The sequence below is a fragment of the Panthera leo genome, chromosome D1, assembly GCF_018350215.1.
Source record: "Panthera leo isolate Ple1 chromosome D1, P.leo_Ple1_pat1.1, whole genome shotgun sequence".
Classification (NCBI taxonomy): domain Eukaryota; kingdom Metazoa; phylum Chordata; class Mammalia; order Carnivora; family Felidae; genus Panthera; species Panthera leo.
Window position 1 is genome coordinate 110,885,696 of NC_056688.1, and position 24,415 is coordinate 110,910,110.

At 54.3% G+C, this 24,415-nt stretch overlaps 1 protein-coding gene across 1 annotated transcript in view; it reads right to left on the reverse strand.

Moving 5' to 3' along the window:
* The window catches only part of CPT1A (carnitine palmitoyltransferase 1A), a 56,262-nt gene that overhangs the window by 25,377 nt on the left and 6,470 nt on the right, over window positions 1-24,415 (reverse strand). Inside the window, exons 2-8 of the mRNA XM_042904173.1 lie at window positions 15,339-15,492; window positions 12,341-12,480; window positions 8,046-8,217; window positions 5,907-6,008; window positions 2,443-2,580; window positions 1,950-2,027; window positions 1,151-1,258 (exon numbers count right to left, since the gene is read on the reverse strand). Of these exons, the coding sequence (XP_042760107.1) occupies window positions 1,151-1,258; window positions 1,950-2,027; window positions 2,443-2,580; window positions 5,907-6,008; window positions 8,046-8,217; window positions 12,341-12,480; window positions 15,339-15,479 (879 nt within the window). The 5' untranslated portion in view covers window positions 15,480-15,492. The remainder of the gene's footprint in view (window positions 1-1,150; window positions 1,259-1,949; window positions 2,028-2,442; window positions 2,581-5,906; window positions 6,009-8,045; window positions 8,218-12,340; window positions 12,481-15,338; window positions 15,493-24,415) is intronic.

A 24,415-nucleotide genomic window follows, 5' to 3' on the forward strand; every position in this document is an offset into this window, starting at 1 on the left:
AGGGAAGGGAAGGGAAGGGAAGGGAAGGGAAGGGAAGGGAAGGGAAGGGAAAGGAAGGGAAGGAAAAGGAAGGGAAGGAAAAGGAAGGGAAGGAAAAGGAAGGGAAAGGAAAGGGGAAGGGAAAGGAAAGGGGAAGGGAGGGGAAGGGAGGGAAAAGGAAGAGGGGAGGGGAGGGAAAGGAAAGGGGAAAGGAGGGGAGGGGAGGGGAGGGGAAGGGAAGGGAAGGGAAGGGAAGGGAAGGGAAGGGAAGGGAAGGGAAGGGAAGGGAAAGGGGGAAGGGAAGGGAAGGATGAAAGGACATGACATGACAGGGCGCCTGTGTGGCCCAGTTAAGTGTCCAACCCTCGCTCTCGGCTCAGGTCTTCATCTCAGGGTTTTGAGTTTAAGCCCCTGCGTTGGGCTCCCTTCCCTGCAGGGCATGAACAAGGAAGGAACATCTCATCCCTCTTGAATAATTTACCAGCTAAACCATTTTCCTGCACAAGTAAGCAAGGGTTTCTTCCAGGGCTGATTATGGGACCAAAGTACAACGAACGTATATCCATTTAGGATACGCACGGAGAGTTAAATCTCAAAATAATTATACAGAGTGAAAGAAGAGAGAGAGGAAGAGAGAGAGAAAGAGAGAGAGAGAGACAGAGAGAGTGTCCACTGTAGGATTCCACCTGCACAAAGCTTTGGAAAATGCAAACAATCTAGAGTAACAGGAGGCAGGTGGCGGTTACCTGGCAGGTGACGGAGAGGCTCAGCGAGAGCACAAGGCCCCCAGGGGAATGTCTGGGGGTGACGGCTGTGTTCACGGTCTTGACTGTGGTGACGGTTTCAGGGGCACATTATATAAATTCATCAGAACCTATCAAACCGCATGCCTCACGTATGTGCACCTCGTCAACAAAGCTGCTTAAAAAGAATTTTTCAGGGGCGCCCGGGTGGCTCAGTCTGTTAAGCCTCCGACTCTCGATTTCAGCTCAGGTCATGATCTCACGCTTCGTGAGATCGAGCCCCGCGTCGGGCTCTGTGCTGACAGCTCGGAGCCCGGAGCCTGCTTCGGATTCTCTCTGTCCCTCCCCGACACGTGCACGCGCTCTCTCTCAGAGTAGATAAATAAACATAAAAAACGAAGCTCTTAAAGAGCAGTTTGCTGGCGTACCGGCTTGATCTCCTCCCTGTCTAGTCTCCGTCGGTACAGCAGGATGGCGTGGATCGCGTTGCCGGCTCTCGCCGCCTGAATCTGCGTCGGTAAGACGTACAGCAAGTCCTGGAAAGGGGCACACGGCACACAGAACGTTCGTAGCAGGAGACAAGTTGACGTAACTACACAGGAGGGCGTTTCTGCACCGCGGAAATCCTTCCCTACCTGTTAAATGACACCTGCTCTGACAGAAAACAAACCGAAATCCCGCTTCCTACGCTTTGCCGGTTTTATTTCATGTTTCACGGGAAAGTGAAAGGAAGGGAAGGACAAAGCAAGAGACACAGAATGAGGTTGGCCAGTTATTACAGGTATTAAATGCCAGTTCCCAAAACCCACTGTTTTCAGGGGCTTCTCACAAAAGAATGGCTTGTGCCCTCCCAGGCCATCAATGTCGCAGAAGACAGGGAAAAAAAAACCCCAAGAGACCCGGAAATGACACACGGGGCTCGGTCTCCTGGCGCCTTAGGGCAGCGAGGGAGGAAGCCGTGCGCCTGGCCCGCCAGGTCACTAAGCGCGGCAGCTGGGCAGGGACACGGGCCCTCAGGCTGCTGTGGCACGACCCGGTGCCCAGCGGTGACAACAGGGAGAGGGCACGGGCCCGAGAGCATTTCTGCTGTCCTCGTTTCTCCGCGGTGGCTCGGGGCAAACACAGAGACGCGCACGCGGCTTTTGGGCACGGAGGGCGGGTCCCCGGGGCCGCGGACGGAAGCCCAGGGCCCGCGGGAGCGGGGACAGGCGCTCCCCGGCCACTCACCATGGCATAATAGTTGCTGTTCACCATCAGTGGCCCCCGGCCCCGCAGGTAGATGTACTCCTCCCACCAGTCGCTCACCTGTCGGGTGCACACAGGACAGACCACCGGTGAGCTTAGCAGGAGTGACACAGCCTGGCGGGGCCCGGGACGGGTGGGGGGCAAGGACGGCTCCGGGGGACTCCTGCCACACTGCTTCGTGTTGAGGCGCCTGTGTGTGCGTGTGAGTTCCACACCCTCACAGACGGGGCCTCATCAAAACACGGCGCGACCCCCCCGCCCCTGCCCCTGCCCCCCAGCCCCCCAGCCCCGACCCGCAGCCTCATCATCGGGTCTGTCCGGTCACAGTTAACGTCTCCTCCACATCCCATCTCGGGTCACCCGCCAGGCGGCCCCTCTTGCGGCCACACACGGGGGAGCCCGGCTTCGTGGCACGGACCCGTGTTTCCACGCGAAACACTCGGCACCGAGAACGGTGGTGTGTGTGAGCACTTACGTAGTTTGTAGCCCACCAGGACTTCAACTTCAGATACCACTGCAGTTTTGGTCCGAGGCTGACGGCGAAATCTTGCGCGAGAACCGCCATGCGTTTAAAGTCCGATTCCTTCATGAGCGGCTTCACCGATTCCAGATACTAGGGTTGATGAAAAGCACATAGGCCAAGTTAAAATGCACGGGCCCCTCATCCGTGCCTCGCAAAAAACCGTAAACAGATTTCAAAGGTTTAAAAATCTTCCCCGAGTGGGGCGCCTGGCGGACTCAGTACAGCGTGTGGCTCTTGATCTCGGGGTCAGGAGTTCGAGCCCTGCGCTGGGTGTAGAGATTAAAAATAAAATCTTGCGGGGCGCCTGGGAGGCTCAGTCGGTTGAGCGTCCGACTTCGGCTCAGGTCATGATCTCACGGTTTGTGAGTTCAAGCCCTGCGTCGGGCTCTGTGCTGACAGCTCGGAGCCTGGAGCCTGGAGCCTGTTTCACATTCTGTGTCTCCCTCTCTCTCTGCTCCTCCCCCACTCATGCTCTCTCTCTCTCTCTCTCTCTCTCTCTCTCTCTCTCTCAAAACTAAACATTAAAAAAATTAAAAGAAAAGAAAATCTTGGGGCGCCTGGGCGGCTCAGTCGGTTAAGCGCCTGACTTTGGCTCAGGTCATAATCTCATGGTCTGTGAGTTCGAGCCCCACGTCGGGCTCTTTGCTGACAGTGTGGAGCCTGCTTGGGATTCTCTGCCTCTCCTCTCTCTGCTCCTCCCCGACTCCTAAATAAGTAAACCAACTTTAAAAGAACAAAAAAAGAATGAAAACAATTATGAAAAACAAAAACAAAAAAAGAAGGGAGCTTGGGTGGCTCAGTTGGTTGAGCATCCGACTTCACCCAAGGTCACGATCTGGCAGTTCATGGGTTCAAGCCCCGTGATGGGCTCGCTGCTGACAGCACAGAGCCTGCTTTGGATCCTCTCTCCCCCTCTCTCCCTGCCCCTTACCCACTCCCGCTCCCTCTCTCAAAAATAAACATCACAAACAAGAAAGTAAAGCCCTCGGTTTACCAGGAAACGTTTCACTGTGCCAATATTATCTGCTGTGAAAACAGCTTTGAGGCAGCAATGAAATCTCTAGAAATCTCCTTGCATGTTTAAAGATGGGGCCCCATTGCTGAAACCAACCGGCTGTTCGAGTTTATTCAAAGTGAGATGTGCGTTCGTGGAACTGAAAACAACACTTAGAATAAGCTCGAGCCAGTCACCAGAACCACAGGTGTCGCTAGGCCCGTCCTCAGGGGAGGGCAGCACACGAGAGCAGAGAGGAGGGGGGACTCGAAAAAGCCAACAGAAACTAAATGACTAAGCCTGGATTCAAAACCCAAGACATGTTTTTAAATGCTTTTATTTATTTTTGAGACAGAGAGACAGAGCATGGGCAGGGGAGGGGCAGAGAGAGAGGGAGACCCAGAATTGGAAGCAGGCTCCAGGCTCTGAGCCGTCAGCCCAGAGCCCGACGCGGGGCTCGAACCCACGAACCGCGAGATCATGACCTGAGCCGAAGTCGGACGCTCAACCGACGGAGCCTCCCAGGGGCCCCAAAGCCAAGACGTTTTTAAGGTGGGGCCACAGGAGAGGCAAAAACCGGTTGGGGTGGGAACGCAGGCACCGAGGAAACCAGCACGGCTGTTCCTTGACAAGTTAAACAAGAAATCCTCCCTGATCCTGTGATCCCAGTTCCAGGCTCGTGCCCAAGAGAACCGCAAGCAGGTGCCTGAACGAAAACGAAAACCGTTCACGACAACCAAAAGGTGGAAAAAACTCAAATGTCCATCGACAGATGCACAGATGAATATAGGGCGGTCCGACCATACAGGTGGATAGCATCCAGTCATCAAGAGGAATGACAGACTGAGGGACACATAAATCTCAACGGTCTAAGAGCCGGGCGCACAGGACATATCGTAGGATTCCACTTACAGGAAACTTCCAGGACAAGCAAACCTAGAGACAGCCTAGTGGGAGCCGGGGGGCTGGGGCGTAAAACGGGTTATGATGCTCACAGGCACGGGGCTTTGGTGACGGAAAGTTCTGGAACTAGACTGTGGTGGAGGCTGTGCTAAGAGAATGTACTCGATGCCACACAACTGCACACTTCCGAGTGGTTACAACGGTCACGTTTACATTTTTTTTTTTTTTTTTTTTTTTTTTTTTTTTTTTTTTTTGGTTCAAAAACATTACCTTTATTTAAAAAGTTTACCTCGCCTTGGAAATAAAATGAATGGCCTGCTACCCAGCAGACAACTGCAATTATTTCCTGACAGAAGACACTCCTACTCGGGACTGTCACTGTTCGGGATTGTTCTGAAATACAGCGGCCTACCAGCGAGACTTCAGATTTATCAAATTGGAAAAACTCTTCGAATGTTAAGCTAGATAGTAAAGACTACTGTTTACAGACCTCCCTTTCTATATTTGTTGGAGCGGGGGTACTTGCCCACAAAGTCCAATTCCACCTAACATTTCCATTAAGGAAACATTTCCCAATCCGGCCAGGACAGAAAGCAGTCAACGTCCCAAAGCACACGTATCCCTAAAGATTTATGTAAACTTCCAGATACTCCATGCGAGAACCGGACAACCCGATGCGGCCGAATTTACGGTGCTTTCCCTCGTCTCTGCCCTCCATTTCCCTCGCTCTGCTGCCAGGGCCATCCCCTCCATATTCCCAACTCCTTGAGATCGAAGGGGGCGTAATGGCGGCAGTGCCGGGCGACTGCAGGCTTCCCGAACACCTCTTCCCTCCGACAGCGTCGTGGTTACAACTCAGGGATACTAGGCCGTGCCGAGAACCCAAGCTGCAGGACAGGCGAAAGGAAGGCTAGAGGAGTCGCAGACCGGCCCCTGCTTCCCACCCCCCACCCCCCTACATTTTTATCACAACGTAAAACGCTAATCACATAACAAAGACCGGCGGACTAGATACTTGGGACAGATCTCTACACATGTGAATTATGGCTCAACGAAGCTATCTAAGAAAAGCGTTGTGAAGCCGTTTCTCTAACAAGGGTGATACCTTTTAAAAGACACCTAATACGGGGGCAACCGGGTGGCTCAGTCGTTTGAGCATCTGACTTCGGCTCAGGTCACGATCTCAAGGTTTAGGAGTTCGAGCCCCGCGTCGGGCTCTGTGACGACAGCTCGGAGCCTGAAGCCTGCTTCGCATTCTGTGTCTCCCTCTCTCCACCCCCGTCCTGCTCATGCTCTGTCTCTCTCTCCCAAAAACAAATAAACATTTAAAAAAGTAAAATAAAAAAAAAAAAAAAGGAAAACACGTAACACATACTGATACATCAGAAAGGAAAAGATCTCCCACAACAGCCAGACAAGTCCGTGACCCAACGATGGTAAATTAACCCGGTCACGAAGCGGAATCCCAGGACACCTGCCCCTCGGAGCGGGCGCCACAGCGAGCTGAAGCCACGCTTACCCTGTTCACAGTATCCTGGACCGCAGGGACCGGCAGGCGTGGCAGAGACGTCTGGAAGCTGTACAACATGGGCTTGCGGCCTGAAAAGATCTTGACCATGCCCTTCAAAACAAAAAAGGTACGTTTTAAAACGAGAGACCGTGTTAAAGATGTGAAACCAGTTCTCAAGCACAGACGACTTGCCGACTAGTTACGGATGTTCTGCGGTGGCCTGTGTCCCCTCTGGTCTGTTTTCCGCCCCCGGGCACACAAACAAGCAGGGAAGCCCAAACGAAACCCAGGCTGATGAAAGCCCAAGTCTGACAGATGCCGCGAGGGGCCCGGGACAGGACCCCTTCTTGGGCGCCCAGATTCTGCTGTCTGACTGCACAGCTGCACGTGGGCCCCGTGTCAGTCAGCTGGTTCTGCGAGGCCCTCGGGTTAGGGACTGGCTCAAAACTCTGGCAACGGTGACGAGGGGCTGGACCGAGAAGCCTGGGCTCGAGCCAACCCCAGGAGCAGCGGTGCGGCCCCCCCCCCCCAGCCACCGCCAAGCCCAATGGACAGCACACATCTATCTGCCTATCGGCCCTCGCTTTCATCTGGAATGATCTAACCTTGGTGTCGTGAGTGGTCATCTCCTACGGACCAGACCTCAAAGGCATTTCTAGGGCTCAAGGTGGGGGGGGGGGAGGGGGTGGCTGGGACTCAACTGGACGTGACCAGAATGCCATCGTGGGAACACCATTTAGCTTTATTGTGTGAAGTGTGGGTGCCCTCTCTGACTCTCTTGTGGGTGTTAAATTCTGCTTCTCTTGGGGCGCCTGAGTGGCTCAGTTGGTTAAGTGTCCGACTTCAGCTCAGGTCACGATCTCACAGTCCGTGAGTTCGAGCCCCGTGTCGGGCTCTGGGCTGATGGCTCAGAGCCTGGAGCCTGCTTCTGATTCTGTGTCTCCCTCTCTCTCTGCCCCTCCCCCGTTCATGCTCTGTCTCTCTCGGTCTCAAAAATAAATAAAACATTTAAAAAAAAATTTTTTTAATTCTGCTTCTCTGGAAAACTGAAATCTCACAGCCACGTGGGCACAGGAAGTCGGTCTGGAGGAGAGCGAAGCGTGTGGGTGAGGGTGGGCCCCGGGAGGCGGAGCTCAGCCGTCACGGGTAAAGTCGGACAAACGTCCACACGCACGGCAGACGAGGGGACGCTCAGACTACGGGCCCAGGAGAGCAGGCAAAACCCCCTCGGGGAGAAGGGTGAACCGGGGAGACCTGGTCAGACCGGTCGGCCAGGGGAACCACTCAGTCAGAAGAGCTTTGAAAGCAGCGGACGGATGTCACTCTACTTTGATGAACAACCTGGATGGCGAGCCTAGCACACGCTAATATAGCATGTTCAGGACTCCCGGACTCTTTGCTCTTTGGCCACACGTGTGAGTCACGGGGAAGCAATGCCCCTGGCAGCAAGGAGAGGCCAACTCCCAGGGCAACCAGCTGAGCGTGGAAGGGAGAGGTCCACGGGGATCCTCCTTTGAAAGTACAAGGCACCCGCACCTGACTCCGTGCCAGGTGAGGCGAGCCAGCCACAGAAGGAGCGATACCGCGGCGAACGGGGCGGCGGCTGCCCGGCCGGGGCACCGGCCCCGTCCCCGACATCGCCGCACTGTGGGCCTAAACCCTTGCTGAGAAGGTGGATCTCGTTCACGGGCTCTTTCCACGGAGGAAAATGGGGCAGGACATGAGGAAACTTTGCAAGGAGCTAAGTCTATGGCCCGGAGACTGATCATGGGGTTGCAGGTGCACACGTCCCCGCGGACACACTGCTAAACAGCTACGGCCTTTTGTACGTCAAACTGTGCCCCATAAAAGCACTTAAAAAAAAAAAAAAAAAAGGAAAAACCAATACCAGGGGCACCTGGGCGGCTCGGACGGGTAAGCGTCCAACTTCGGCTCAGGTCACGATCTCACGGTTCGTGGGTTCGAGCCCCGTGTCGGGCTCTGTGCTGACAGCTCAGAGCCTGGAGCCTGCTTTGGATGCTGTGTCTCCCTCTCTCTGTGCCCCTCCCCTGTTCATGCTCTGTCGCTCTCTCTCTCTCTTTCAAAAATAAAAAAAAATTAAAAAATCCACACGAGTCCGGCACCGAGGGCGAAGGGAGGCTCCGTTACCATCCAGATCTTGGTGGCGCGGCTCATCTTGCCGTGCTGGGCAAACATCCAGCCGTGGTAGGACAGCAGCACCTTGAGGGAGTAGCGCATGGTGATGATGAGGGCCACCCACAGCCCCGTGCCGAACAGGAGGCCGCTGACCACGTTCTTCGTCTGGCTGGACATGTAGCCGCTAGGGAGACGAGACAAGCCGAGAATGCATTACGCACTGCCAGCCAGAGCAGCCTCCCCTCGACACAAGTGACACTCTGGACCCCGAACCAAAGGGAGGACGCTAGCCTGGGTGGCTCGGTCAGTTAAGCATCCGATCTCACGGTTCGTGAGTTTGATCCCCATGTCGGGCTCTGTGCTGCCAGTGAGGAGCCTGCTTGGGAGTCTCTCTCTCTCTGTCTCTCTCTCTCTTTCTCTCTCTCTCTCTCTGCCCCTCCCCTGCTTGCATGCACACTTGCTCTCTCTCTCTCAAAATAAGTACACTTTTCAAAAAAATTGCTAGAAGAGAAGATCTTAAAAGCTCTCTCCGTAAGAAAAAAAAATTTGTACCTATATGGGGAGATGAATATTAATTAGGCTGGTGGTAACCACTTAAAGGCATATGCACCTACCAAGTGATGTTATACACCTGAAACTAACATGACATTATATGCCAGTTGTATCTCGTTTTTTTATTTTTATTTTTTTCAAAATTTTTTAACATTTATTTATTTTTGAGACAGAGAGAGAGAGAGAGAGAGCATGAACAGGGGAGGGTCAGAGAAAGAGGGAGACACAGAATCTGAAACAGGCTCCAGGCTCTGAGCTGTCAGCCCAGAGCCCGACGCGGGGCTTGAACCCACGGACCGTGAGATCGTGACCTGAGCCGAAGTCGGACGCTTAACCGACTGAGCCACCCAGGCGCCCCAAGTATCTCGTTTTTTTAAATGATTTAAGTGTGCTTCAAATTATTAACACAACCAATATACAGAAGCTAAAGGTACTTCCGATATTGAAACACCGCCAAGTTAACACCTTATCGTGCTTAAGTGACATTGAAACTAATTATCTTGAAGGTAAAACACTTTTCCTCCAAAATTTGTGTCTTTCTATAAGCCGTCAAATCCTGTGTTCAAGCTTGGGGTGCCCGGGTGGCTCAGGAGGTTGTCTGACTCTTGGTTTCAGCTCAGGTCATGATCCTGCCGTTCGTGAGATCGAGCCCCATGTGGGGTTCTGCACTGATAGCATGGTCCCTGCTTGGGATTCTCGCTCTCTCCCTCTCCCTCTCTCCCCCCCTCTGCCCCTCCCCCACTCGGGTGCTCCGTCTGTCTCTCTCTCTCAAAATAAATAAATAAACTTAAAAAAAAAAATCTTGTGTCCAAGTTTAACTATAGCCTCTGCTTTATCTCTATACTTTCTTTTCGGATAGCGTAATCTATAAGCCAGCTTAGACCTAGGCATTTAAGAACCTATCTCTCAGATCATCTACGCTTTGGATTCCGAAGTCCTACATCACTGAAGGAAAAGACACATACCCATTAGGTCCACAAAAATTGGAGAGTATCATGACGTTAACAAAGAGATGACACATTCAGGATTTTTAATATAATACACATATGGATACTTGGATGACAAGCATTAGCAAAAAAAAAAAAAAAAAAAGCCTTCTTTTATTTTTGTTTTTTTATTTATTTTTGAGAGAAAGCCCACAAGGGAAAGGGGCATAGAGAGAGGGAGACAGAGGATCCGAAGCGGGCTCTGCACGGTCAGCACAGAGCCCAACGTGGGGCTCGAACTCATGAACCTTGAGATCATGACCTGAGCCGAAGTCAGAGGCTTAACCGACTGAGCCACTCAGGTGCCCCCCAAAAAAGCTTTCTTTTAAAGAACACATTCCTTCCGAGGCTGCAGGGGCCGGACAAACGCAGAGCATACCCCACACAGCCAGTACGTCTATGCTTATGAAAAGTCACCCGGGACCGTCGGAGATGCTCTCCAGGAAGATGGTTCCAGAATGACCCTCGAGCCTGGAAGACGCTGGCTCTTAACCTGGTCTTTCTAAATCTGGGCCAGGGACGGCCCAGTTCACCGCAATTGGTTTAGAGGGAGCAAAGAAACAAATCGTATAAAGACCCAGATTATCAAGGGCTGTAAATAGCCACGACTTCTAAATATAATCCAGTGTTAAGGGTCCACACTGGAGAGTAAATTAAAAATCCGTGTTAAACCCACAGCAGTCTGAAACGTACGGAGAAATAGCATGACCCAGGGTGGAGGCCAGCCGTCTGCAGGGGTCGGCCTGTGACTCCCCAGGACCACCAGGACAGGAGGAGCAAGGTTTGCCCAGGGCATCAGGAATGTTGGGGTCCCCGCCTTGGCCTCCCAGGCCCCCAAGGCAGCGCAGGGGATCTGGCAGGCGTTCAGCCCAGGCACGCTTCCCCTGAAATGATGGCATTTTTATTCTAGGCCCTGCAGACGCTTGTAAAGTCCCCAGCCGGCATTCCTGAGGCCGCGTGGAGGCCGGGAGCGACTCAGCTGGACTCTGGGCTTTCAACAAGAAGGGATCAAGGGCAAAGGGCACCTGCTCAAGGCGACCCAAGGCCACGCTTTTAAATTTTTTTCTTTTAATGTTTATTTATTTTTGAGAGAGAGAGAGTGTGAGCGGGGGAGGAGCAGAGAGAGAGGGAGACACAGAATTGAAAGCAGGCTCCGGGCTGCTTTCTCAAAAGGCCCAGAGTTCATCTGCTCGGCTTAGGCCAGCCCCCGACACGACAGGGACGGCCCGGGAAACGTGAGGACACGCCTGGGCTGCCCTCTCGTCCGTCACCGGGGTTCCCACCGTCCACACGTGGCCCCTGGCCCGAAAAACAAAGCCCAGCTATGGGATGAGGCCTCTGGGGACCGTTATCGCTCTAGTAAGAGACTTAAAAGGTTTGTCAGTGCAAACAAGCAACAGAGAAATAGGCTTGGAGGTCTGGCACGGAACAGCCACGGCAGCTGGGAGGTACTAGGATGCTTTCCAACCAGAAAATAGGGGCGCCTGGGTGGCTCAGTCGGTTGAGCGTCCGGCTTCGGCTCAGGTCGTGAGCTCGCGGTCCGTGAGTTCGAGCCCCGCGTCGGGCTCTGGGCTGACAGCTCGGAGCCTGGAGCCCGCTTCGGATCCTCTGTCCCCCTCTCTCTGCCCCTCCCCCACTTGCTCTGTCTCGTTCTGTCATCCGGCCACTCAGAGCCCCATGAGGCAGTGCTGTTTGTTTCGTGTCTGTCTCGTGGGACGGCTCTGTGAGCAGGCAGCCCAGATTTCGGAGGTGTGCGGCCCCCACTTCCTCTCCCTGGGACTCAGCCCAAGAACCCGCCCCTGTGGACACTTCACTTTACCACGGAGACCCCCATGAGAGAAGTCGCCGAAGCACAGGGTGCGACCCACGAGCGTCACGCCATCCCTGGGCGGCAGGGAGGAAAGGACTTCACGGGGGTTCCGTCAATGCCCTCCAGGCCGTGCCCACACTCCACGTGGGACCCCAGGCACCACCGACCTTCTCAGAAGAGTCTCAGCCCAAAGGCTCCTCCAGGATAGATATCATGTAGAAAGCTGATTTTCTAAGACCAGGAAAACCTAAGACTCTCAGGAGTGCTGGGGTTCCCGCTGGGGTTCCAAGCCACTCTGACAGGTGCTAAGGGGCTGAGGTCCCCCCCAGAGCCAACAGTTCTCAGGGTCACGGACTCCAGGATGGACTCCAGTGCAAAGAAGTGACCGTGTCCTGAACCAGCTCCTGGAGCAGAAATCCATTTTTGAGGACCCTGCAGTCAGGCTAAGTGCACCGACCACAACCTTGGGCCCTGACGTGACTTCCCAGTGCAACCCGGGACCACGTGCTTCTTAGCCCTGGGCTTCAGAGGAAGGGCCACGAGGGACCACGGACCCCCCTGGGGACCTTAACACTGGTCGAAGACACAGAAGAGAGCCTACAGGAGAACAGCAAAGCTTCCAAATGAATCGGAACAGGAAGTTATATATATGGAAAGACATAAAAATATCAGCAACAAGGGGCACCTGGGTGGCTCAGTCGGTTGAACTTCTGACTTGAGCTCAGGGGATGATCTTGTGATTCGTGGGTTCGAGCCCCGCGTCGGGCTCTGTGCTGACAGCTCGAGCCTGGAGCCTGCTTCGGATTCCGGGCCTCCCTCTCTCTCTGCCCCTCCCCCCCTCAAATAAATACACATTAAAAAAAATTTTTTAATAATAAAACAATACATACCAGCGATAAAAATCACTAATGAGAATCGCTAACTTCCTAGAGGGTTTGCGATCTGGAAAGAGTACTTACCTAGTATCAAGGGTCCGATTGATTTTTGCAATTATTCCCAGCGAGGGGTCGATCTTCGCGTACATGGTTGACATCACACCCACCACCACGATGAGCCAACTGGAGGGGCTGGCCGGGTACACGCCGGTGATGATGCCATTCTAGAAACAGAGCAGGCACCGTGAGCACGTCCCACCCACAAAATCCACGGCCCCTGGTAGTGAGGGTAGTGGGATGACGGACAGTGGGAAGGAGGCGTTTGCAGCACATCGTGGCTAAGTGACCACACTGTCACTACTGGAAATCTTCCCCAGGGCCTCCAGCCCCTTTATTTCCTCTGCTTCTGAGCCAATCCCCTCCCTGGAGCAGATTCCCTGAGAGTGACCCCAGGACATGAGAATCGCCTGAGCCACTAGCTTAACACCGATTCCCCCCATCTCCATCCAGACTGACTCATGACACCGAGTTAAGGACGTCATTGGGGCGCCTGGGTGGCTCAGTCGGTGGAGCGTCTGACTTCGGCTCAGGTCATGATCTCGCGGCTTGTGGGTTCGAGCCCCGCGTCGGGCTCTGCGCTGACGGCTTGGAGCCTGGAGCCCGCTTCGGATTCTGTGTCTCCCTCTCTCTGCCCCTCCCCCGCTCACGCTTTGTCTCACTCTGTTTCTCAAAAATAAATAAATGTAAAAAAAAAAACAACAATTCAAGGATGTCACTGAGCCATCCATGAAGTCCTGCCCCAACCTGCTACACCTGGGATGCCCCAAGACCCCAGCTCCCAAACCACCCCTCCTGCTGCTCCTGAATCAAAAGACCACTCAACCCCCAAGTATTTCCAAGACACCTCACTCCATGTTGAGAATCTGTTGAACCATCCTTCAGCCAACACCCCCACCACTAAAAGTAACAAAAAACCACAGAAAGTAGCAGGTGTGAGGGCCCGGCAGATATGGAACAAAATTTTGGAAACCAAGTGAGCAGTGTAGCTCCTTATTCTCTTTATTTACGTGTTTCAAAACTTCTAACTTAAAGAAATTCTTTTTTTTTTTTTTTAACATTTATTTATTATTTTTGAGACAGAGAGAGACAGAGCATGAACGGGGGAGGGTCAGAGAGAGAGAGAGAGACACAGAATCGGAAGCAGGCTCCAGGCTCCGAGCCATCAGCCCAGAGCCCGACGCGGGGCTTGAACTCATGGACCGCGAGATCGTGACCTGAGCTGAAGTCAGACGCCCAACTGACTGAGCCACCCAGGCGCCCCCTCAAAGAAATTCTTAATAAAGCCATCTTAATAAGAGATTGCTTTGACCAAGACAATGGATTTAAAAGCTCTCAAAGCCCACCTGAATTTTTAGAAGACAGCTGCATCCCTACATGCTATTCCCACCCAATCCCCCGCTATTGAGAGGCGTAAAGGAAAGAGATTTTAAACAAAGTGGGGGTCCTTTTTGGTGTTCTCTGAAGCAAATGTTTTTAAGACAAATAAATACATATATTACGTTATATTAAAATGGGAGGCAGGGGGCGCCTGGGTGGCTCAGTTGTTGAGCATCCAACTTCCGCTCAGATCATGAGCTCACGGTCCGTGAGTTCAAGTCCTGCCCATCAGGCTCTGTGCCGACAGCTCACAGCCTGGAGCCTGCTTCCGATTCTGTGTCTCCCTCTCTCTCTGCCCCTCCCCTGCTCATGCTCTGTCTCTATCAAAACATGAATAAACGGTAAAAAAAAAAATTTTTTAACAAATAAATAAAACGGAGGCAGGAAGGGTCTAGACAGAAGGTCTCCCGCTCACCCGCCGTCCCCCTGCCTCCCCTCTTGCTCCGAGCCCTGTGCTCCTCGGCAAACCCCTCGGTTAGGCACAGCTGTGCACTGTTCAGCTGTCCTACAAGGTCTTTAAGACCAGAGAACATTTGCACTGGGTTGCAGCGATTGATGGCCATAGCTCTGCACCCAACTTTCTCTTTTCTTGGATTTGAAAGTAAAAAGGGGTTGCTCTGGACAAGGTCGGGTGGCGAAACGCGCTTCTCCCTGTAGGTGGCGCCCTCTGGCTGTGCCCCAGGCACCTGTCCACCTTCTCTGAGGTCACTGCTCTCACCTACTTTGGCTCCTGGCACCTTCTCAACAGCCCTTCTCTGAGCCACACCCTCTGAAAAGGAAACTGGAAAATGAACACAGTTATCCGTTTCCCTCCCTGCCGGTGGGGGCGGGGAGGAACCGGACAATTCTCTCGTCTGAATTTTTTCCATGTGTGTATTTTATTCCTTCCATGATTCTGGAAATAAATTGAATTTACAAACAAAGGGGAAACAAGACTCGTGGTTAATTAAAAACGGTGAATACTGTCCACTCTTTCAGGTAAACAGGATTGAGAGCATTTGAAGCTAGCTATATTTGAATTTGCGTGCACCTATTTCAACGTTTGGCTAATTTCTTTTTCTGTTTATTCATTTTTGAGACAGAGAAACAGCATGGGGGGAGGGCAGAGAGAGAGAGAGGGAGACAGAGAATCCAAAGCAGGCTCCAGGCTCTGAGCTGTCAGCACAGAGCCCGACGCGGGGCTTGAACCCAAAACCGTGAGATCATGACCTGAGCTGAAGCCAGACACTTAACCGACCGAGCCGCCCAGGCGCCCCAACGTTTGGCTAATTTTATCAGCAAGGTAGCCGTTAGGTAAATTCACTGCAATCCACACAGCTGGGAAACAATCCTTTTTCTACAAGGCGTAAGGGGTTCTGGGCTGCAAGCAGGAGACACGGATGCTGGTCTTTCCTCTGCTTCTCCGAGCAGGCTCTCTGAACCCCAACTCACCTGCCTACGGGGCGCCGGTTCCCCTGCCTGCCTTCCAGAACTTCTTCAGGAAGCCAGGGAGTGTGTTTCACAAGGACAGAGGAAGTATCAATTGCGCGGCAATCGCTCTGAAATGCAATCGCTCTGAAATGCTTTTTCGCCTCACCAGCACCTGGAGGCGTTTTCTCAGATGCTAATGTGAGCGCCGTACAGATCTAAACAGGTATCTGCTAACCTTGAATCTGATGAACTTCTTTTTCCAGGAATGAAGTCCAGACAGGTAGATCTGCTTCAGGGCTTCGTGGCTCAGCCGCAGGTCGATCCCATCTGGGGTGACCGTGAACTGGAAGGCCACGGCTTGGTGGGCTTCCGCCATCTTCAGTAACGCCCTAGGAGGAGGAGGGGAGAGCGTAACGCACCAGCGTTTCACCGGATGTTAGAAAACCCCTTCCACAGCCCTGGGATTCGTTCTGAATTTGCAGGTTTCCTAGCCATTTAACAAACTTAACGGTCCCTTACGAGATCCGATCCTGGGATTCCATGCCGACCCCCTCCCCTGCCTGTCGGGCACTACACAGCCCACCGCACCCTCTGCTCGGAGGCCTGGGGCGGGGAGTCCAGGAGGGGAGCCCCCTCCCACCCAGAAACCCCCACCCCCTGGCCCCCGCCCCCGGGCCATCCCACGGCACCAACCCTCCAGGCCAGCAGCCCAGGCCACACCCAGCTGACTCAGGAAGCTGGTGGCTGTTGGCACCCTGCAAATGCCGCCTGGAGGCTGGCACAGAAGAAACCCAGAGGGTCCACAGGATGGCCCTGAACCCCTCATCTTCAGGCCGGGGCACCGGGACTCGGGTGTGCCTGTGGCTGCTGACTTGAGAGACCATTCCGGTCGCCACAAAGACGCCACGAAATCCAGGCGCACGGAGTCCTCAGGAGTGGGTGCTTATGCGTGTCGGAGCCAGGCCCCTCTCCTCCTCCTCCTCCTCCTCCTCCTCCCTCCTCCTCGGAAGCTGTGACTGAAACCAACCTGGGTCAGCAACCCGAAGGCTGGAACACTGAGGAGCGCCCACAAATGAACGCACCTTTCCCGTCAACGGCTCCAGGCCGGGTCTCTTTGGCTCCCTTCCTCCCGGCCCGTCTTCTTCCTTGGCCACTCCTGATGCCCTCCCGGCCTCCCTCCCGCACAGCCGGCCCCTCGGCCACCTTCTCTTCCGACACTCTGCCCGAGCGCCCCACGAGGAAAGGGCAGCTAACAGAGGGGCAAAGTCACCGAGGACCGGGGCAAAAACCCGACACTGAGCTTTCTCACCGCAATTCCTCCCGCTTTTACCTGTTTGAGCCTACAGAGTGCGGGCGTAGGACCTACGGAAATCAACAGGTACCGTGCTTTCAAAGATGCCCAGTTACAAAAGCCCAAACTAGCTTAGTCTTCAGCTAATTGGAACAAAGAGCCCCAGGAGAGGCCCCAAAAGGCACGCAGCTTTCATTCGTGTGCTCCTTCGGCAAGAGTTTGTTGACTGCCTCCGGTGTGCCAGCCACAGGGAGGACGGAGACCTTGGCAGGAGGTCCCCGCCCCAACTCGGACAGAGAGGCCAAAAGAGGGGACCTCCCGGGTGACACAGGAAGCCCAGAGGGCAAGCCTTTCAAGCCTAAAGGAAAACGAGCCTCTAGGTAGAGGTCAAGGGCAGGTCAAGGGCAGGGTGGCTGAGGTCAAGGGCAGGCAGCTAACTTTGGAGAGGAATGCCCAGAGGCAGCCATGGGAGGCAGAGGGGTTTCATGCTAAGAACGAAGGAAAAGCATTCCAAGGGCTTTAAGTCACTGTTTCTGTTCTCTAGAAGTCCGCTCTGGCTGACGTAAGGACTGTGGGTGGGGCCGGGAAGCATGACCAGTAAGAGGGGGAAGCAGTCTTCCAGGAGACAGGGGAGCCAGTGGGGGACCGGAGGAGGACCCACTCCAGAAAGCCTTCAGAGGCCCCCGGGGGATTCTGGCCCATCCGCTCACGGGAGCCACTCGAGGACACAGGAGAGTGTCCGCGTGGGCAGGACAGGTTGGGAGTGGGAGGGGCGTCCAGGTGGGGATGCTGGGGGCAGAGGGACAGGCTGGGACGGGCACATCTGGGAAGTGTCACCACGCAGCACCTGAGGCTCTGACCTGGTCTGCCAAGCATTCAAGGTTATCGACGTGTTACTTCATGGGCACGGAGCCAGCCTCCCTCGCCTGGCCGGCTGTGCGGGCCCAGACCCCAAGTCTGAGAGCCGCGAGCTCTCCAGGCAAATGCCTGCTGCAGGTAATTCGGGATGCTGACGGGGCATCCAAACCGCTCTGAATCCTCTCCCTCCAAAAGCTATCCAAGGGTCTCTAGGATTCTCCAGGGGCCTCACGGTTAACCCTTAGCCCCTCCCCACGAAGATTTCAGGCTACACGCGTGGCAGGAGGCAGGCGTTACGGAGAGAATTCTGCAGAATGTGAAGTGTGGCAAACAAGGTTACGGACTGGCTACCCTCTCGATGGTTTCTAAGATCTTTCAAGGGCTTTACCCAGACCTGAGGGATTATTAATGCAGATGGAACATAAACATCGTGTCTGTAGACCATTCTATCCAAAGGTATGGGTCCCGGTGTTTGCTCAGGAATCTCACCTCCGCCAGGGAGAGGCAGGTGAGATAGGGAGTATCTGCGGTCCTTTCCAGGAGTCAATGGCCTGGTCAGAACACTGAATTTAAGTCAGGATTCGTTTGTTTTGATTGCTTTGAACTAAAAGCCAGATGTAAGAGTCCTAAATGCACCGCAGAATGGACAATTTGGCTCTCTAGTTTCGCAGCCGCCTGGACACCGCCCTGAGCAGAAGTCCCTCTTCGAGCCATAGCGGTCATTAGTGGACCAAGTGAACCGGACGACAAAGGTTTGAAAACTGAAAACTCCCTGTGCACATCTAGTAAGCGAACATTCCACCCATCCTGGCATCACAGCCTCATGTTTAAAAACACTTATGAGGGGCACCTGGGTGGCTCAGTGGGTTAAGCATCTGACTGCGGCTCAGGTCACGATCTCACACTCCGTGAGTTTGAGCCCCGCGTGGGGCTCTGTGCTGACAGCTCAGAGCCTGGAGCCTGCTTCAGATTCTGTGTCTCCCCCTCTCTCTGCCCCTCCCCTGCTCATGCTCTGTCTCTCTCTGTCTCAAAAATAAATTTTTAAAAAAAATTAAAAAATTAAAAAATAAATAAATAAAAATAAAAACAAACACACTTATGAGAGGCGCCTGGGTGGCTCAGTGGGTTAAGCGTCCGACTTCGGCTCAGGTCGTGATCTCACGGTTGGTGAGTTCGAGCCCCACGTCGGGCTCTCTGCTGTCAGAGCAGAGTCCACGTCGGATCCTCTGTCCCCCTTTCTCTCTGCCTCTCCCTCTCTCACCTAGGGTTGGGGACAGAAGGAGGACTGAGCGGGGTAGATAGCTAAAGGCAGGACGGCTTCTTTCTCGGGCGATGAACACGTTCCAATGTTAACTGTGCTAATGGTTGCACATATCTGTAAAGAGACTCATAATTGCTCGACTGTTCACTCTGGACGGGCGTGTGGACTGTGGGGTAAGTTAAACCACAATAAAGCTGTTATTTTAAAAAAAAGAAAAAGAAAAAAAACACTGCCTCAGGAAACTGAAGTGTTATCTATTCAACATTTATGCCCCTAAACCTCTCCTCAAATGCAGAATTCCAGTGTCCCACTCGCTGAGAGCTCACTCCTTCGAACAACTGTCGGCTCGCGGCATCTGGGAACTGCCGTTAAATATTTTTAGGCAACGGGGCACCTGGGTGGCTCAGTCGGTTAAGCGGCCGACTTCGGCTCAGGTCATGATTTCGCGGTCCGTGAGTTCGAGCCCCGCGTCGGGCTCTGTGCTGACAGCTCGGAGCCTGGAGCCTGCTTCGGATTCTGTGTCTCCCTCTCTCTGACCCTCCCCTGTTCATGCTCTGTCTCAAAAATAAATAAACATTAAAAAAAAAAAATTAAAAAAAAAATAAAATAAAATAAAAAAATAAATAAATATTTTTAGGCATCATAGGATATTGTTGTTGTTGTTGTTGTTGTTGAAAGAGCTGCTGTACTTTAGCGATACATACGGAAATATTTATCAGTACAAGTTTGTCTTCTGTCAAGTTTAGGGTCTGCTTCAAAATCTTGGGGGTAGAGGGCACGGACGGACAGAATTATGAACCGTGAGGGCCACGGGTGGGAACTGACGTCGGGCAGTGGTCACACGGGGGTCTGCTGTGCCCGTCCCTCTTCTGTCGGTGTGTGATCCTCCCTTATCACTTCTGAAAATGTGTTGACTGAAATAAAACACCTGTCCGCTGCAGCTCAGTGCAATCTCACGCTCGGAGACCAACTTTCAAAGCTCCCTAGACCCTTCGAGTGGCCGTCAGCGTCCGCCTTCTGGGCACATCTCGCCCGCCGGCCACGTGAGCCGGAAGCCAGCACCCACGGAGCCACGGCCAGGCCCCACCACCCATGCACAGAGTCAAAGTCAAATCAGGAGGGGCCCGTTCACAGGGTTTCTGCCCGCCCACAAGCCGGCCCTTGCACTCCAGTGTCCGTAACCGGGGAATAAGCTAGACCCACCCAACGACACCTTGAATGTCAACAACAACAAACGACGGGCAAGGCTACCTGTCAGATCACTGCACCCCCTGACCTACCGCGCCCTGGCACGACCTGCACGACGCAGGGCGCGCCCTCACCTCTCACCCAGGCGGGTGTGCGCAAAGCCTGCCTGCCTGCCCGCCCTGCCTCCCTCACCTCCCAGTCTCCCCCAGAGAAGGGCCAGAATAACTGAGGAGGACGCAGCCCCAGCACTTCCCAAAGGCTGACCGCAACCGGAGGCTGGGGGAGAAGAGAGACCCCCCCCCCCAGGTGGAAGGAGGCGAGCCATTCATCAATTCAGGGACAATCAGGAATTAGGAGGACCCCACAGGAGGCCCGGCGAACGTGACTGTACTACACAGCAAGGTCATTTTCTGCCCCGAACGTTTTAAATCGGGAGATGCTGGAAACACGGACAAGTACAGAACACTACCTATGAGCCCCCTTCCTGGAATATTAGTTTTCTGCCGTATCAACTTGACCCTGCCTGGTCTCCCACTCTCCGCTCCTGGGTCAGCCTCCCTGGAGCCCCCTCCTGGTGACTCCTGTCATTCTCTCAGCACAGCTGGGAACCCCAACACCCTGTAAGAGGAAGGGCCCTGGGCCAGCTGGCAGGCCGGGCCTGCGTCTGGATCCAGGCCACTTAACTGGACAGCTGTTCTCTGTAACCCTTCAACCTTCCAGGATAGCGGCGGTGAAGGGCCTCAGCACGAAGGGGGCCCCCGAGGGCCTTGTGAGCAGGCAGCATCCCCCACCCCTCGCCGGCTCCTGGTGCTGTTGGGGGTTGGGGAGGGGGGCTCTGCTATGCCCCAGCTGAGAGACACAACTAAGCAGTCTGAGCGCTGGCCTCACTCACCATCCTCTTCCTCCCGGATAAGGTGACCGGGCACGTAGACTCTTATCTGCTACCGCCCCTCACCCTGGCAGGATTCTGAGCTGGGGGGTCCCTGGTTCCTCTTCCAGCCCCTCTGCACCCCAGGAGTCAGCGCCGCACAGGGCCCTGCCTGGGGCTTTAACTGCTACCTCACCACCGTTTCCCCTCCTAGAAGCCCACCACTGCCTACCGGGCTCCGTGCCTCACCCCTGTGACGCGCACAAGCACCAGACCCTGCTAATTTGCAAAGCATGCTGTCCTCCCGCCACTATCCCATACCATGCCCGCCTGAGCACCTCTCTACCTGGGTGGAGAGAGGTGACCTCCCGGGGGACAGAGCTTACGGGCTTACGCGGCATGACCCCTGGGATCCACCTGCTCGGCAGGACGGCACCTGCTCCCGAATTCTCAGCCAGCTAGAGAAGAGAATACGTGTACTGGCAGGAAAAGCAGGAAAGACCGGGGTGGGCGGAGGGGGGGGGGGCGGGGGCAGGGAGATAGGCTGCAAAGAAAACACAGACATGAAAAGAGAGCTTAACTCCCCTTTCTGTCAGTCATTTGTTCTCTCAAATCATCACTGAGCAACTACCAGACGCCTTAGGACAAGAAATCTGGGGGCGCCTGGGTGGCCCAGTCGGTTAGGCGGCCGACTTCGGCTCAGGTCATGATCTCGCGGTCTGTGGGTTCAAGCCCCGCGTCGGGTTCTGCGCTGACAGCTCAGAGCCTGGAGCGTGTTTCAGATTCTGTGTCTCCCTCTCTCTCTTACCCTCCCCTGTTCATGCTGTCTCTCTCTGTCTCAAAAAAAAAAAAAAAAAAAAGTTAATTAAAAAAATAATAAATAAAAAAAATATAAAACAGAACAAGAAATCTGAACAGGAAAGGGGTACCTGGGTGGCTTCGTTGGTAAAGCCTCCAACTCTTGATTTCGACTCAAGTCACGACCTCAAAGTTTAGGGGTTCAAGCCCCACATCGGGCTCTTCGCGGACAGTGCGGAGCCTGCTTGGGATGATTCCCTCTCTCTTTGCCCCCTCCCCGTTCTGTCTCAAAATAAATAAGTAAACTTCAAAAAAAGGTCTAAACAGGAGGGAACAGGGTGACAGGGGAATCACGTTCTGGGAACACAGACTGGCCGCCCCTGCCCCAGGTGGTGCGACCGAGTAGCGGGGAGGCCCCTCGGGGAGTATTCTCGATGCCAGGCCACCTCTCGCTGTGCGCCTGCCAGACCAGCTCAGCAGTAAACTGGAAGTCAACAGCTTCAGGCAGCGAAATTTATCCAACATGCTGAAGACACGTGTCTCCGCGGTCTGGGGTGCTGTGGGGCGCCACGGACCCGTTTATTTTCCCTGGCACCGCAGAAATCCTCCCTGGCTGCGCCAGGCGCGGAGGGCGCCCGCCCGGACCCCACGCGATGGTGAGCTTTGCACAAACCTCCTCGCCTGGGACACACCTGGGCGCCGCGCCCCCAGGCTGAGCGTTGCGCCCCCAGGCTGAGCGTGGGAACCACCTAACGGTGCTACTTTGGAAATCACGAAGGCCACCAGAGGGGAGAGGTGCTTCCAAGGACGATGCCAGAGACTTAAGCACCTTACGCTAATCCGCTCTCGGAAAAACACCAAGGTCCAGAGTAAGGCGCTCTGGCTGAGAGCGCCGACCTATTTATCCCAATTCTTATAAATTCCCATCACGGGCCTATTAGGTGGCTGCTCCTACAGCGTCCCAAGCTCACTCCCCCAGGCCCCTCCGCTTGGGCCAGCACCCCGGCCACCCCGACCGTGATGGGGGTGGGGGCGGGCCCTGCTTACCCCAACTCACAGCTGGGATGCCTTCTGCTCTGCTCCCATCTTCGGGCTCCGCACACCCAGCTTAAAGCTCCCCTCCTGCAAGGCTGCCTTTGAGTCCACATTCCCAGAGAACGTCCCACCGGTTCCATTTGGTGATTCTACCCGCACTGACTGGCTGATGACTCTCACTCGTGCGCCTTTCATTTAATCTCCCAACGGAAGCGGTGAACGTCTCCGGGACACGAGTCCTTGTTCAACTGTGAGTCCAGTGAGGACCACAGACAGTTCTCCCAACGCCAAGTGAAGAAGTTGGAGCGGGGGGAGGGGGGGGATGATGTCGCAACAGCTCGTTCAATGTCGGTCAGATTATTTTAATTTCGCCAACTTTGCCCAATGCCACTCACTGATCTCTGGCCAATAAACTGGTCTGTACTCCCGTGTTTCACGTGTCCCTGCCTTTGTCTTCCTTCTCCTCAATCGATTCCTTTTCTCCATAACCGCAGAGGTCAGCGGCCCGCCAATCGTAACACTAGCCATCCCGAAGCCGGGTCCCCTTCCCCTCCAGAAGGCCGGCCACGGTGCCACCCCCAGCCCCAGAGGTCCTGGGACTGGCAGCCGCTGAGGAAAGGAGGTGAAAGGTCAGCCCAATGCCAAGTGCTTAGCTGGATTCCAAAACAGGGGTGGGGGGTGAGGGGGAAATTCAGACATGGAAATCGCCTCCGTAATAAACAAACCATCGCACCTGCCATGTGACATGGGACTTCCAACCAAAACATGTAATTCTGTGCTGTCAGAGCTCTTCCAACAGAGCCTTGAACCCAGATAGGGAGGTAGGAAGGAAGGTAGGAAGGTAGGTAAGTAGGTAGCTAACTAGCTAAGACAGATAGGAGATGCAGACTCACGTTTGTGCTTTTAGCAACGAAAATACAAAATACTCCTTCTACAAACCTGTTTGGCTTATGCTGGACAATGTGATGCACATTTCACCCAAACTGCCCACTTAATTCCTGCCAGAGCCGGGGCGCCTGGGTGGCTCAGTCGGTTAAGCCTCCGACTTCGGCTCAGGTCATGATCTCTCGGTCCGTGGGTTCTAGCCCCACCTCTGTGCTGACAGCTCAGAGCCTGGCGCCTGCTTCGGATTCTGTGTCTCCCTCTTTCTCTGCCCCTCCCCTGTTCATGCTCTCTCTCTGTCTCAAAAATCAATAAACGTTAAAAAAAAATTTTTTTTTAATAAATAAAAAGGAAAAAAAAATAATTCCCGCCAGAACCCACGGAATGGCACAAATTTACCAGGGAGAAGACCAACGCTCGGGCGTTGAGGCACACATACCTGCCCAAGGTCACGGCCAGCAAAGAGCGGAGCTGGGGGATCAGACCCACGTCCAACCCCCCAACCCACATGCTTACCTGCCAGGTGAAGGAGACACTCCATTCAAAGTGCCACGCGAGATCGCTACAGCTACGACACAGATGCGAAAGTAGATCGCTCCGCTGTAGCCAGAATGATGTGACTGTAGCCAGAATGATGTGACTGCAGTCAGCAATGAAACCACAGCAACTACAAACACGACCAGTGCCAACTCTAAAATTGTTCTCAGGCACCCGTCTCCCCGCTACAGTTGCACAATTTACTCGCACACGGGAGCGGGCCCTGTCTCCTACGGCCCAGCACAGCATCAACAGCGGGCAGTGACTCTGGGGACACAGCCCGTTTCCCTCATCAGGGAGGAAGCTGGGGCCGGAGGACTCTCGGGCCACCACCCCTGGAAAAACTCTCGAGGGGAGACACCGCAGGCACCATCTACAGCATCGTCTTCGACGGAGGCCAGAGCGGCACCGCGTATCCCTCTGGGGCCCAGCGACCAGTGTCCGGGACGGTTGTGCTTGGCCACACAAAGCTGGTTCTGCCTCCAGGATGGACACAACACGGGAAGCCATGTTCCTGCCAAGCAGGACTACAGAGACGGCACCCGGGCCGGCCTCAGTGCTGCCACCCACGGCACTTCAAGGAAGGTACCAGAA